The sequence below is a fragment of the Diplotaxodon limnothrissa genome, linkage group LG13 (assembly GCF_057381915.1).
Source record: "Diplotaxodon limnothrissa isolate DT_005_m linkage group LG13, D_limnothrissa_male_GT1.1, whole genome shotgun sequence".
Classification (NCBI taxonomy): Eukaryota; Metazoa; Chordata; class Actinopteri; order Cichliformes; family Cichlidae; genus Diplotaxodon; species Diplotaxodon limnothrissa.
This window is the reverse complement of record NC_140608.1, coordinates 14,834,169-14,850,442: the sequence shown is the minus strand read 5'-3', so window position 1 is coordinate 14,850,442 and position 16,274 is coordinate 14,834,169. Positions and strand designations below refer to the sequence as shown.

The 16,274-nt window shown below is 39.3% G+C and overlaps 1 protein-coding gene across 1 annotated transcript; it reads right to left on the bottom strand.

Moving 5' to 3' along the window:
* Window positions 1-2,233: 2,233 nt before the first annotated feature.
* Window positions 2,234-5,832, bottom strand: tmem72 (transmembrane protein 72). The gene is made up of 5 exons (XM_085369313.1): window positions 5,757-5,832; window positions 3,836-3,902; window positions 3,115-3,186; window positions 2,818-2,957; window positions 2,234-2,670 (listed from the first exon to the last, which is right to left on the bottom strand). The coding sequence occupies exons 1-5, from the start codon at window positions 5,830-5,832 to the stop codon at window positions 2,234-2,236; spliced, it is 792 nt and encodes a 263-aa protein (XP_085225439.1).
* Between the last annotated feature and the right edge of the window lie 10,442 nt (window positions 5,833-16,274).

Sequence of the window (16,274 nt, the reverse complement as noted above, 5' to 3'; positions counted from 1 at the left end):
GCGGTATTCTGAGCCGAGAGATAAAGGTGACATCCTGAATATCCAATAGCAGCCCGCGTTGATACACCGCAGCCAACCACACTCGAGCATAGGCGGGCTGAAACAGGGCTGCATACCTCTCCCTTCTTGATCAAGGTGGCTCTGGGGCTTTGCTTTAATCCTATCAGCCAGAAGTGTTTTAAATTGTGGTCTTCGCCACACTAAGGGTGTTAAGACTCAGCTCTAAGACTATAAAGGTTTAATTTAGAGTTTTGATTGAAAGTTATATGGGTTAAGTGAGATTTGTATAAAAAATACATGTTATCCATGCCGCATATTTTGGTTTCTATTGAACTGTTGAACACAATTGACACTCTAAATGATAAATAATGTATTCGTAGAGTATTCTTGTTGCTGGATGTTTGTTTTCCATATGGGTAACAAATTGTAGTTTTGGTTTATTTGCTGTCGAGGGTGAATTTTAACTTCAATATCCACTTCTGAGATATATTCTTTAAATTCTTTCTGCTGTTACATATTTAGTGACAGGAAAAATCTAATTGGTTTACCAACACCACCAACAACGACCCACTCTGCTGTATTTTTCCAGCTAGGGGAAGAAGTTCCTGTGACCTGTTAAGATTTTTTTCACCCATCCTGTTTTTGAGCCTGGATCTGCCATCTAGGAAACTATTGCAGGGTGGAAACACAAACTGTAGGAAGTGCTTCTCTCTCTGTGTCTGAATAGGATTCATGATTTATGCACAGAGGAAGTAAGTTGTTCCAGCAGCTGAACGACTTCCCTCATTCTGACGGATGTGGACATGACAAAGCTGCCGGAGCGCTTATAGAAGAGGGCGAGAAATAGTGCCGTTCTTTTCCTCCCGTCTGTTTATAGGTCAGTCAGCTGCTAATTGAACAAAGATCATTGTGAAGATAATAATAAAGCTCAGGTTATGGTCCAGTGAGCAGCCTCAGCAAAATCCAGACAAAGACTCTTTGTTGTTCTTTCCACAACACAGGCGAAGGTCTCGTCCCTCTGGAGAGGATACACATGTCATGACATAAAAACATATCGACGCTATTTATGACACCAGGTGATACCATGCTGGGTTGTGTAACTTTGTGAGAAATATGTGGAATAACCCTGTTGTTTAACCTTCAGGTTGTTCATGCTATCTGGCCTCAGTTCTCGCTGAGGTGCCTTCTGATGAATAGGGCTCTCTGTTTACATCGATTCTCTCCTTAGCTGTGATGCCACAGAGAGGTTTCCTCTAAGGGCTACATACAGTTATATATTTATTGTTCAGTGAACAAAAGACTGAGGAATACCCTGTGTGTGTGGAGTGTGTGTGTTTTGACAGAACAAGACAATATTGATTTATGACCTGAACAAAAGAGGAATGCCCATGTAGAGTCTCACGTCCTTTGTAGCTCAATAAAATAAAAAGGAAAACAATAGAAACATCAATACAGGCTTTTTTCTATTCACTTTTGAATCATAATTATAGTAAAAATAAGTGCAATTCAAACTGCCTGATTCACTCTTAGTGCTCACCATATGACCCTTTATCGATAAATAATTTACTGTGTTTGGCTAGACGTGTTTTGGGTGAAGCCTGTAGCCGTGCTTTCGGTGAACGATCTGATGTTTCTTTCATCACCATATTAACATGAACACTCCTCCCAGAGCTCTGTCTCCATGGTCACCGCTCGCACACGACAAACACACAATGAGGGCCGACGCATGCACCTGCACAAGCTCCACTGCCTGCTATACTCTCTGTCACATTTGCACATGTTTTCTCTGAATGAGTGAAACAGTTGATCTAATTTATGACCTTATGAATAATGTATGTGGCAGTAACTGGATGGGATTGCTGGGCATTAATGTCTGCTCTTCATTCAGTGCTGTCTTTGACAAAAGCAACAACAACAAAAAAATAAAAAAAACAGGCCTTAATCCACCCACATGCACATGTTGGTACAAATGGTTTCATTTATTTGAGTGCATGCATTTGAAACTCCAACTTTTAAATTTGTACAAGACTCCAAAAATATACAAATCAGTCAAATATTTCATAAAAATCAATTTTTTTATAGCTTAATCACATAAAATAAACCTTATTGTGGAAGACATTGGTGCTTTCTACAAAAAGTTGGTTCAAGACCAGCTGGTTGTACAGAGTATGCGTGAATGCATTATTCTTTATACATCATTTCCATTGTGTGTTATCAGTAAGCACAGCGACATTCAGTCAGTAATCATAGGTGCAGTGTCTGAGGTGGTGTCTGGCTCACAGTATCCATCCATCTCTTCCATCTCCCTCTCCACAGGCTCCTCCCCACTTCTAAAGCATAATAGTCTCTTCTCTTTCCACCTCCTCCTCCTTTCCCCATCTGTGTCTTTAGGTGCTGTTGTCTGCTCCAGCTCCAGCATAGCCTGGATGTTGTCTCCTCTCTCTCCGGTGCTGAGGCAGTTGTCTCTGCTTGTTGGTGCCAGCCCCTGCCCTCTCCTGCCTGTCACCATATGGAAGAATGAGAAGGTGCCGTCTGAGCCCGTGCTTTCTGTCACAAAGACAGCAGTTGGGCCTTGGTTGCTGAAGCTCTCCTGCGGGCTTTTGGGAGGTTTGGTCTTTGTTTTCTTGCTCAGTATGAAGTTGAAAAAGGCTGTCACCAGAAGCATTGTTCCTGAAGTTAGAATAATAATGTCACCATTAATTTCTATGCTACATCTATGCTTTTTATGCTTTTCCATGATAGGAGCATCTGCTGCTGAAATGCCACAGCAACAGGAAACAGTCATGTGAAGTATTGAACTTGCTGGTGTTGTTTTACCTGGGATGATTGCATGCCACACCAGCACAGGGTGCAGGAAACAGACCACTGACATGATGGAGTAGTATAGGAACTTATGAAAGCCTCCAATGCGAGCCATCTTCCCCCACAGTAAAAACAACTTCCAGTCTGGAGGGCAGCTGTAGAGATATCAGGCAAGAAGGCAAGAAAAAAGTCAGGATTACTTTACATTATTACAGTTTAGACTGCAGTTTAGACTGCAAAGTTCAAAGTTTGAAAACCTCAAAGAATTGTGAGTTATCTTTGCTACAGTAGCCATGAGGGTTGTGTACTCACGGCAGACACATGGACAGGAGAGAATCCAGGAAATAGGCTAGTTCAAGAATCATGATCCCAATAAATGAGACTCTGGGGGAAGAAATTGGACAATGATGATATACTCAGTAATTTCTACACTAAAAAAAAGCAGCTGCAAGTGCTCAAGATATTACCCTACATATGGTAAAGAAAACGTTTGTGACAACTGCAATTTTCTTGTATTTAGTTTACAATTATCTAATCCAGCAATAGAGAAAAATGCACCCAGACTAACCAGTATTACAAACTAACCTCTTTTAAGTGTAATTGGTGTGTTGTGTGTTACTGTGTGTGAGGACAGCATCCATCTGCACTAACTTTATGTGTAGTGATTGAATAAACAGTCATTCGTTTCTAGTGTCCTTGGAGAGATGTTTTCTGTTGTCTCTGTGGGAATTTGTCTCTGTACTACAGAGATAATAATAAGAATCAGAAGATGTCCTCTGTTCTGCCCTCTGCACCCTGCTTCAACTTTCTGAGTCCTTCCCAACAGCTCCTCTCAAGTGTGTTTATTTATCAGAGACTATAAAAGCATGTGCAGTGTTTTTCTAAACCATCTTCTTAAAGCCCTTGGGTCTTTAGCTTTGCCAGCTTTCAAAACCAGGCTGTGTATTTGTAACTCAAGAATGCCACCAGAGTCAGGAGTGCTTGTAAATCCCATCAGTAAGTCAAGAAGTAGACTCAAAAAGTAAGCGCTTACATTAGATAGATGCCAAGGCTGTTGAATTCTCCCTGATGTAGTGTTTCCACTCCCACAGCACACAACACTGAAAAAGACACGGGACAATAATTCAGCTTAATTCATGGATTTGTTGGTGAACAGATTCTGTCCACCAGATGTCAGAGTAAGTTCATGAATTTTTCTGTGCTGGATGCTGGAATGCAGCCCAAGGTAACCTTCTGTAAATGCTCTCAGTACTTTCACTGGGATTAAACACTCTTGTGTGGCGTTTTCAGTGTTCTTTGGATTTATTTTTTTTACCATGTCTTTCATATTTTGCTTTAAAAGTTGTCTCTATAGTGTTCTGTCAGCCACAGTAATTTAAAGCCGACTGAATGTTTTCCTCAAGAAAAGGGCAACTGTCTGTAGCACAAGGAATGCAACTTAAAGTCACATTTACATACCACAGGAATGGTGGTACTGACCTAGTGATGTACATTAAAGGTATTTAAAGATGCTTAATTTAAGCAATTATTGCAATTGTTCCTGTCATGGTCATGAAACTTTGGTAATAACTTACTCATGCTTGCAATTGCCATACCAATGTCAGTAGGTAATTTTACTTGAGTGGACATATCACACAGTCACAGTCATGGCTAATGCCATAAAACGCCATCAATCCATGAGATCTATGCTTTAGCATCAAGATAGTAAATCTCTTCAGCAGATAATGCTAACTGTGACTTAACTACACTTCTATATGGTAAATGTCAAACTAATGCCAGCAGTTGGTTAGTTTAGCAAAAATGCTGGAAGCATGGGTAAACAGCTGGCTTGACTCTGTCCAGATGTAACACAATCCACCAACCAGCACCATTCAGTGTTCCTTTAACAGGAAGTTCTCCCAAGCTGTGTGCTGACAACAATAAAATACCTTTCTTGCTACATGAAAGGGCACTACTGTCCTGGTGTGACACAAGATAAGAAATGACATGACAGCAACATTTTTAAAATTTTAAACAAAAGTGCATTTTATTAACCAGTCATCCTCTTGTGAGATAAGCCCGGTTAAATGGGGATTGCTGCCAAACACATGGAAGCACTTTCTCTGGCCTGCTTACCAGAAATCAAGAGATTCAGTGATACAATCTGAAGCAGAGGGAAACTCGGGTAATGTGGCTAAATGGTTTCTAGTAGTTTGGAGAGTATGCAAGGATTTAAAGCTGCATATAGAGCAGCTGGATATTAACAGAGCTGCTCCCTGCATGTACTGGGAGCATGTGGAACACACACAGACACCAACAGGCCAACCCAGACATGTGAACTCACAGCAGACTGCCAGCCAGAGGCACACACACATAGACATTTACCAAAAATAGACTGATACACACACGCACACATAAAAATAATGCACAGAAAGCTCATGTAGGCACGAATGCACAACAGCTTGTGATCACATAATCCCAATAACCCAGCTGGACACAGAGACTGTTTGTGTCATTTGTGGCACATGCTTCTCAATAAATATTCAGTGTCTGCAGATGTTTGAATTTAAGTGTGTGGGGGGGGGGGGGTCCCATATTTTTCTGAAGGAAGCAACAAGCAAACAGCTTTTATGATGATTTACTGAGGCAAAGAGAGCTTTGTACAATCTGTCCCTGTGTGTCTGAGGAAAACAGAAAAGGAGGGACAATAACGTAAATCAAGTATATGCTCTATATATCAGCCAAGACAGGGTTTAGTGCTCTTGGAGATCAAGACTATGTCACAGTCTGACCTTTTAACATTGTTTTTAAAGACATGATGGGTGCCTCTTCCCCTGACGAGATGTTTTAAGATTTTTTGAAAGATCTATAGGTGCACCCAAAGAATCTGGCTCATACTAAAACGAGAAGAGACACACATGACGCTAAATGAAATCTTTTGCTTTTCTCTGCTTCTTTTCATATTTATGTCTTACCTGTGGATGTAGAAATGCCAAGGAGCCTGCAGGTGCACTCAACTACAATCCACCATATTCTCTCTAAGCTCCCCATGACCTCAAAAATTTCACCTTTGTAAAATATATATATTTTTTCCCAGTGCCTGATCGTTATAAAAGTAGCATTCTAGATGCGTAGTTGAATCCTGGCTAGATGAACAGATGGTAGAAAAGCTAAAACAGAGCAATGCAGCACTTCCATGATGTGGAGCCTGTTACCTCATGAAGGTTTGTGACTGAATGCCCCTGTTGCTGCAGTAACTGCTAATCACACACACACACACACACACACACACACACACACACACACACACACACACACACACACACACACACACACACACACACACACACACACGTCAAGGAGAAATTATTGAGCTCAAGGTAACTTGCTGACCATTTTACATTTGTCATTAAAGCTGGTTAAAAATTAAATCCATTAAAAACCCATCTAGTACCTGATCCAAAGGTATTTATTTTATAAGCTGGAATGCAGAGAAGATCACTGACCTTGCTTTTCACCCAAATAATTTCTTCTCCTCTCTTTATAACATGTTTTCTTTCATCTGATTTCACCTTATTGTGAGGTTGTTGGTGATTCAGTGCAACCAAACCATCTGAAAGACTTCAAACAAACACCATCTTTTTTTCAAACCCACACTTCAACATACAGCCATCATTTTGGCACCCACTGATCCCAACTTTGTCTCAGCAGAGTGAGCACTGATGAAATATACAGCGGCTTGCGTCAGTAAAGAAAAGGACATTTTTTATGGGTTTGCACGTATTATAAACAAACTGCACTTAGTATGCAGTGCAGTGCATGCCCGATTGGCTCGCTGCACTTAGTGAAGAGTGGCTACAATGGTATAAAAACAAACAGATACCTTTTGACATACATTCAAATGTAGCTCACATAATCAGGTGACGCAGGTTTCAATGAGGTGTAAGCTTGTTCAGGCACAGCAGAGGCCTACTGGAACAAGCAAGTCAGATTTGCAGAGTTCACACAGGCATACCCACACTGACTCCTGTCAGGGCCAAAGTAAGCTGCATAAATCTTCTTAATCTACAACAAAGACACTTTTGTGTTTTTGTACCAGTTCAACTTGTTTCCGGATATTTGTGGCATTTATGGTATTGAGTGAGTGTGGATGAACTGTGTGGCAAAAACAACAGATACTAAATGTGTAACAACAAATCCAACTGTATATTTGGTGCCACTTTTTGAAGGGAAGGCAACATCGTTCAGATTGTTCATGTCTTGTGTGACTGAAATGTCTGTGATAGTTTTTACAAACACTGGATAAGATCCAGTGATTTTTTCATGTGTGCTACGAACAAAAATTTCATTGACATTTGTTTATATGTCATTGTAACTTTTAGGACACACAGTCATGTCCCCTGTCTGAAGGAAGTACAGCAAGATCCTCGGGCGAGTTTCCCTTTGCCACCAACTTGGATTGTGACCAAACTGTGCAGACGCATAATGATGCATTTTTGCGTGGTACTATAATATAAGGATCCTAACAGGCTAAACTAAGATGGAAAACATAGGAAATAGCAAATATCATAGGTTACCTATGCAACATCAGCATGTCCACATTGTTGATATGAACACATCAGCATGCAATGATGTTCAAAGCACTGCATAGAGTCTCTATAGCTAAAGACAGACAGGTTTTTTTGTATATTCACATTGTATGCAGATCGACTTTAGAAATCCTGCATGAAAGGATCCAAAATGCATTTGATTATTTGAGGTTTTCACTGACCATAACCCTCAGATATGTCATCACCATGAGGTCACCCACTGGTTTGTCTGTTTCTGCTTTGAAACCATGGGTGAAATGATTTGACGGTCACCATCTAATTTTTTCTAAACTGGAAATGAGGAGTGGGAAACTGTGAACACTACAAACTCACAGTAGCAGCTTTCTAGCCTTTTCATTTATTTTGCTCTAAATAAGACCATATTTCACAAAATAGCAATTGTGCGCTGTTAAATAAGACTTGTAAAGAATGACTGAGACTTTAAGCTGACTGGGAAAGTGTTTATTGAGGCAATAAATCACAAGAATGATTAGGTTCTCTTATTGGCTTCTTTTCTTTGCGATTTCATTTTGAAACCAGAGAAGACGCCCCCTGCTGGTCTGGGGGAAAAGCATTTCAGCAGTGACTTCTCTTTTTAGAACAGCCATACTTTACGTAACTCTAAATCGTCTGTGGTCTGGATGCTTCTCCTCTGGGGTCTCTAATACTTTTGGATCACAGAAACCAATTTTTTCCATAGTCTGTGCTATTGTGCGACTGTAGCCAAACACTATGACCTCTCAAATCGGATTTCAAAGTGTCTTTTGTGTCACTCGCATCGGCACGCACAATGACATTAAACAAACACAACAGTTTAACCACACATTTAATGCAATTGTGTTGATGAAAGAAAAAAGGGGGTAGAGAAAATCTTGTTTAAACAACATGCATGTTTAGACTGCAGTGCATTTTTGCACATGAACTACACACGCTTGAGGGAGGAGGAATGTGTGCTGTTAAGTGCCATCATGGCCACAATGGGCAGTGTGTGTATGTTTATTTGACTCTTATGATGACATATAAACAGCCTTATAACTACATAATTTATGGTCATCAGTCACTGTGTAGTGTTTGGGGATCCCTGCAGACATTTACTGTACATCATGAGTTACATGGCAATCATTTGGATATGCCAGAGGGTGGAACAGTTTAAAGAATTGAGTGATCGCCATCTGAGATTGTAAATCTAGTGTTACAGTATAAATACAGTCTCATGGTTTCATTTGGCCCGTGCAGCTATATGGACACATGTCCTCTTTTAACATGGCTCAGTTTGACCAACTGAGCTTCTGTTCAGACTTCACGTTCTCACGTTCTCTCACTCTGTAATCATCTCTGCTTTATGCATCCTCACCATTCTCATCATCTCTGCTTCACACCATTCTCTCCAGCCTATGGCAGTGAGACTTGAGATTAATTGTACCTTTTTTCAACCACATTCCCCCATCTAGCTACTCTCAGTCTGGAATAGTTGTCTGGTGCCTTTCTGAACCAGTGAAAACAGCTCTAATCCTAATTAAACCAGCAACTTTATTGGCCTGTTCTAATGGTTTGCTCAGACAATATCTCCATTATCCACTTTATCTCTGACATGCTATTTTATCCAAAGGTTAAGCTGTGAGGATTGACTGAATTAATTCCACTGTGATACATGATAGAATATGAATATATAAACATAGCTGTATCGAATCTTAGTATTAAACCACACAGAGGGATTAATCTCTGCTTTCATGGATCCTAATGACTTCATTTACAAATGCACGGAGTCCCCTAGTGGTTGAGAGGTACTGGTACACTGCAGCCCTGAATGACCTGTATGGTCATTGTCCATCAGATCCATGAACTGAGGGAGATATTTACATGATGACACTGAGCAGGAAAAAGTCATTTTTAAGCTCTTCTAAAAATACATTTCTAATTATACCTAAAGGTCAACAGCATTAATCAGAAAGATGAAGTACAGACATGGGAAACATCAGAAAAATATGTGGTTGTGAAACAATCAAAAAAATATGGAAATTTTCGGGAACCGTAAAAGGGTGTTTGCACTTTGATTTGGTCAGATGAACCACTTTTTAAAGAAGGCATTGTAGCGTTTGTGTGCTGTACAGTGCTGCCCACAAAAAAGCTAAATTCTACATCCCGATGGATGAAATTAATTTTAGCTTGAGTCCAATATCGATTGTCATCTTAACTCTTTTTTGGTCTCTCTCCTAGAAAATTTAATTGAAAACAACTGAGAGCAAAAGCATTTCTTACTCAAGCCACATCATACTAGTGGCCTGTATGGTGAGATATGGGCTGAGGTTTCAGTGCTACGAAGGCTCACTTCTTAGTGAGATATATTACAGTTGCTATTTGCACTACAGCCCTAACCAGCTCAGGGATAGGTTGAGTTTTAACATTAGTTATTAGAATGTGTAAAAACACAGCCTATAGACCAACCAACCAGTTATCTGGAAAACAGTGTCCCCTTGCCTAGAAGATCATTAAACTCTCTGATGAGCCACGTGTGGAACTCAGGGCTGCTCTGTATAGGTCTATCATGAGGGAGTCTGTAGTTTTTGGAGAAAGTCTAGCTTTCCCTGATGAGTATCAGTGAGATAAAGATTCTCAAAGACGTGAGCTTTATTCCTGGCTTCATTTATTTCCCCGGCTGGCAAAAACATTTCATCATTCTATCAGCATTTTTCTAGCAGCATTAAAGCTCCAATGTTTGAAGGTAAGCCTGCTTACTGGTTAAAATATTTTTCTTATTTGTGCTTCGTTTGCACAGCATTTGGTCTTACACACCCCAGGATAATGGTACATGTAATCTAAGAATTAAGCTAATGTAAATACATGTTTGTAAATGAGATCTACCTTCAGGAGTCACTGATTGATAAGCCCATTAACTTAAACATTTAACATTTCTTTTGCCAACTTTTCTTCTTAGCCTTGGCTGCAGCAGCAGTATTGCTTTCAGCCCCTCATGTATTTTCAAATTCCTCATATTTCTTTCATAGATGCTCTCTTTTGAGAAATATTGTATGTTACTCTAAACTTGTCCATGTTTGGTCCTCTGGTGCCATCTTGTCCCTTTCATGTTATCGAGCTCGGATAGATTTACAAAACCTGCGCTGACTTATGGAGTTCATAACCACGTTTGTGTGATTGATTAGGGTTGATGCTGATATTAGGCTCAGCAAAGCCACATTACTGAAAAAACATCATTGGTATGTTGAACTTGCTTTGTAGTACAAATTCTCACATACCAGTGAATTGTGCATATAGTGAGAGTCCATCGTTGGCTTCTCAGTCTGAGCACAGCTGGATAAATGCGCTGTTACATAAATACTTAACCCCAATCTTTCTCCTTCAAAGCTAATGTTAAGCTAATGTGTTAAGCAGAGGTGTGGACTCGAGTCACATGACTTGGACTCGAGTCAGACTCGAGTCATTAATTTTATGACTTTAGACTTGACTTGAAAAAATGTTCTAAGACTTGTGACTTGACTTGGACTTTTACACCAATGACTTGGGACTTGAATTGGACTTGAACCGGTTTACTTGAAAAGACTTGATATTTTACCCCAAATATAAAATTTAACATGCATATTATATAGAGATTGAAAATGTGACGTCATTCACGGGTAGAACCGCAAAGGATTCTGGGAACTCGTGGCAAGCGGTACTAGCGCACGCAGGCTTTCAATTAAAATCAGTTATACAGCGATAAAAAGAAACACAAAAATGTCAAGAAGCTGTTGTATTATTAACTGCAATAGCCGGTCGCATGACAGCCACGGGAAGCCGACGGGTAAAGAGATCGGTTGTTATCGGATTACGTCGTTGAAGAGAAATTGTTCGAGCCATGTTTCCGAAGTAACAAAGACGCGACGGATGGTCTGGATTGCAGCCATTCAAAGATCAAATATAACGTCCCAGAACACTCCAGCTCACAGGTTAGTCTGCTCCAAGCATTTACACGAAGGTCAGTGTTTTTTAGTAGTTAATACGTCATTTTCATAACATAATTGGTGATATAGGTTACAAGCAAGAACAGAAATTGTCGCGCTATGCTCCTTTATTTATTGTGCATAAATAGTGAATTGTCCTGACACAATATTGCGTTTCGCTTCTGTTATTATGGTACATTGACAAAAACATATACTTTTATTCACAGGATAAAACAGGTTTTTTGTATCACTAATTGCCCAGTACGATTACAGCATACAATATTGTTGTCACTGCTACATTTCTGTGATGGGTACCAGAAATTATTTCCACTACTAATTAATTACCATTGAGCTCAAAGGTCCTATTAATAAACGGTTAAGGAATGTGTATTTATGACGACAATTTGTGAGACTGGTAAACTTATGATACGTACGATGGTCTTTCGTTCTACACGGTGCATTTCAAGGTCCTGTACCCATCCGTCGGTAAACTGTACCTGGGCTTGTTGCAGTGACCTGAAGTTACTAAACTTCATGAGTGTATGCGCTCACTCCAAGAACCGTATGATTATAAATATGCATATAAATATGCTACAATGAGATAGCTGACTTCATCTAACTAGCAAATGTTGTCCAGGCTACGTTGGTGATACAGTTTTTTTTTAATGTGTATGATATTTTTGTCATGCGATTTTAAAGCTGGTCCTACAACCGCATCCAAGAATAACATGCAGCTTATCTCAGAACTGTCGGTGAAAATTATTCTTGGAGCTAGGTTTAATTGAGCTGCATTTTAAAGAGGTGCAATTTCACAATTTGTGTATATTTTCTAAGTTCACTATTTTGTCATGTGTTGAGAAAAACACAGATTTAAAAATTACATGGTCTAATATTTACATTTAGCATATAACTGCAACATTATTTTTTCGTTTGTTTTTTTTTAAAGACTCGAAAGGACTTGAAATTCAAAGTTTCAGACTTGTGACTTGACTCGGACTTTTACACCAGTGACTTGAGACTCGACTCTGACTTGCCTGACATTACTTGAGACTTGACTTGAGACTTGAGGATAAAGACTTGAGACTTACTTGAGACTTGCAAAACAATGACTTGGTCCCACCTCTGGTGTTAAGGTTTTAATTTAAACAGATTCACTTCTTCTGAAGTACAATCCCAATTCTGAAAAGGCTTCAATGATAAGCAAATCTCATAAACCTGTATTTTATTCGCAATCAAAGACAGAACACACATCAGATGTTTGACTCGAGAAAGCGTACCATTGGAGGAAAAATATGAGCTCATTTTGAAATTGATAGCAGCAACACATCCCAAAAACAAAAGGTGGGACAGAACCATGTGTACCACTGTGTGTTTGTAATAATAATAATGGATTGGATTTATATAGCGCTTTTCAAGGCACCCAAAGCGCTTTACAATGCCACTATTCATTCACTCTCACATTCACACACTGGTGGAGGCAAGCTACAGTTGTAGCCACAGCTGCCCTGGGGCAGACTGACAGAAGCGAGTTGCTGGACCTTAGAGAGATGAATGTTGTCACATGCTTGTTTGATATGAGATTTTAGCTGCTAAACAATTCTCTATCTTCTTTCTCATATTTTTTGTTTCATGATGTTTTAAATGTTTTCATTTGATGTAAGGTCAGGAGTGCAGGCACGCCAGTTCAGCACCCAGACTCTTCTTCTATGAAGCCATGCCATTTCTTGCAGTAATAGATGCAGCATGTGGGTTTAGTATCATCATGTTTATACCTTTCCAGATGTGCAAGCTGCCAATTCCATAGGCACTAACGTAGTCTCATACCATCAGTGATTCAGACTGACTGAACTGAGTACTGATAACCAGCTGGGTGGTGCCTCTCCTCTTTTGGTACAGTGTCTAGATTTTCCATTATTTCATGTTCAATTCTTCTGACCACAGAAAGGTTTTCTACTTTGGCTCAGTCCATATTAAATGAGTTTTGGCCCAGGCAGGGTTTCTAGATCATGTTCACGTATGGCTTCATCTTTGTACGACAGAGCTTTAATCTGCATCTGTGGATGGCGCAGTGAACTCTGGAAGATATATGAAATTAAAAATCATTGCAATCATTGCATTCTGTTTTTATTTACATTTTACACAGCATCCTGGCTTTTTTGGAATTGGGTTTGTATGAGCATATGACTTTTAGAGATTAGGAGCTCTTGTTCTGATGATTTGTGTTTATTGATAACTGTCCTCACTTTACAACATATCACAGTGAGCTAAAACAGTGCTTTCTTATTTGCCCATTATCCTGCTCATAACTTGTCTTTCTTTAAGTCATTTAGTCTGCCTGTTTTTCATCCCACAAAAAGGCCTAATTAATAGAAACAAGGTAACTTTTTTCGCTGACAGGTGATATCAGATGGGCTGTCAAGCTTGGTGAAGAATTTCCTTTCAGCCAATGATAGAATGGCAAAGTCCCCCCCCCCACACACACACACACCCGTCAGTCTAGTCTGATGTTATACCAAGCCATCATCTTGAGCTGTTACAGGGAGTAAGTATCATAACACATCTTGTAGTAGAGGTTGGAATGCAGTACACACACATACACATATATGCACAGCATTAGATTAACACACTGATAATAACCAGAGATGAGAACTGTTAGCAATCCAGAGTTTGGCTTTGGTACTGAGGAGCTCTGATATTGCTTCTTTAATTTTTGCTTTTAGAATCAGCATTTCTGTCCCACGAGCAGTTATTCTGCGGTTTCAGCATAAAGTCTTTAAAGATGAGGTATTTGCCCTGTAACCAAAAGGTTGCAGCAAAAACACAGGCTCGCTGGTCCCTTCAAACTGATGGCAGCCTCTCACATGCCCCGGTCATCTCCTGCTGGCTTTGCTAGACGTGTCTTCTTCAGCAAATCCAAGAGAAAGCAATAGATCTAAAATGATTTAAATATATGAATAAAAGATTCTTTAAAACCCACAATATTCTCCCTTCAAAACATTACAGCCATATAGTATCCTCTCCACCACGATAAAATCTGAGATCGTGCAGTGTTTCATTGAAAACAGAAAAAAAAAATCTCATGACATAGTCTGCTGTTTCTTTGTTGACATCCAAAACTTAGTCATAAAAATCTGCTCTTTATTTATTCCTTGTTTCAAATCAGGAGTAGAAGAAAAGCTTTCACGGCAATCTGGACTGGCTGTAAAAATTATCCGATGAGGTCCTTGGAGACGGAAACCTAAAAAATCACAACCCGGATATCAAAGGAGAACGAAGCAATGCGGAGAAGAGACGCTCAAGTCAGCGACCTTAAAGACACTCGTGAGAGTAATAGACTTTACAGTCTGACAGTGAATATGGGAATATTTTTCATCCTGCTTTATATCATAGTGCAACATGAGAGCTAACCTGCATTTTTGTGTTCACATCAAAGAAAACAGTGAGGGTCGGCTTGGAATCCAAGTTGAAAATCATCTTACTGTATGGTCCAGTTGGGAGGTGTAAACTATGGTCATGCTTCACGAAAGCTTGTGTCACTAAATAAGATAAATATGCAGGTAATGGTTACACAGAGACTCCTCTGTATTGAATATCAAATGTATAACTGAATGTACATCATGCTGTGTACATGTACACCATCATTATTTGTAGCCAGACCAGTGTTGGAGATATAACTGAACTAATGTTTCAGCATTATTAATGCCCCAATGACAGCTTAGCTTTTTAACTGTTGTTTGTGTAACATACAGCTGCCTGATTCATCATGGCAGAGTCTTGGCAAGTCTACAAGACAGCTCTGGAAAATGGGATGGAGGGAACCAACTTCAGACTTTTTACTTTCATGGCATTCACAGGTTTGCCTGACCTCCCTCATTGTCATTCATACTACACCAAAGTAATCCTGTTTTGTCACTATCTGGTGTAAATTTCAATTTTTTCAATCCCAAATTACTCCAAAGAGAGTTTGTTTTGTTAGTAAACTGTTATTATTAATATGAATTACTGTCCCGTGTTTGTAATTACTAGTAATTTTACACATTTATTTATTCATTCTGACAGATTTCCTTCATTTACTAGAGCAGCATAGCAGCATTTCTTTAAAGATAGATTTTTCTTTATAATATTTGCTTTCATATATATATATTAAATTGGGTTGAATGTGTAGTTAAACATCTTTACAGTGACACTTGTTTGGCCCACTTGAGATCAAAGGGGACTGTATGTGGTCTATGATATAAAATAAGTTTGACATCCCGGGAAAACAGGCATGAATGTTATTGAAGAACTTCCTTTCCCCTTCCAAAATATGTGCGTTTAGGTTTAAAGATAAATATGTTTATATGTACATATGTGAAGGATTAAGGGAATGGATGGGGGTGAAGGTTCTTAAAGATACTGTATGATATATCTAAAAAAATATATATATACCAGCTTCAATGCCATGCCAAGTTTTGTTAAGAATTTTAGTTTTGATTATTTGTTTCCTGTATTTGTGGCTCCTGTCAGGTTGTAGCCTTTCCGAGGTTTAACATCAAAATAAAACAAAACTCAAAATAAAATTAAATATTAAAAAAAGGTCTTTTAGGCAAACAGTGATACAATGGACACATACAGTGAGTACAAATCCATCCAATTAGCATGCACCACACAAATGACTACTTCATACTGAAGTACACTATTTATACAAGTTTGTCTGTCCCCTGTGTGTGGGTCAAGACCACTAACTGACTTTAACAGACACAGACCGGCATTAGTTTCATATTTCTGCATTTAAGAGCAACTGGAATCCAACCAAGAGAAAGTTCAGCTTCTGTTTGACTTATCATCAAGGATTTGGATGGATACCTGTGTGCCAAAGTTTGAGATTTCAGTAGATAAAATGACTTTGGAAGAAACTGAATGGTGTGTTCTTGTCCTGAAGGCAGTAAAAAGAGACAACCTGTGCTCCATGTGCTATCCTGTGGTT

Bases quoted from the DNA above. Each gene is read 5' to 3' on its own strand.
- tmem72 (XM_085369313.1), bottom strand. From the start codon at position 5,832: ATGGGGAGCTTAGAGAGAATATGGTGGATTGTAGTTGAGTGCACCTGC. The intron at 3,903-5,756 runs GTAAGACATAAA...TGTCTTTTTCAG, and splicing joins TGGCATTTCTACATCCACAG to TGTTGTGTGCTGTGGGAGTG. The intron at 3,187-3,835 runs GTAAGCGCTTAC...TTCTTCCCCCAG, and splicing joins AGCCTTGGCATCTATCTAAT to AGTCTCATTTATTGGGATCA.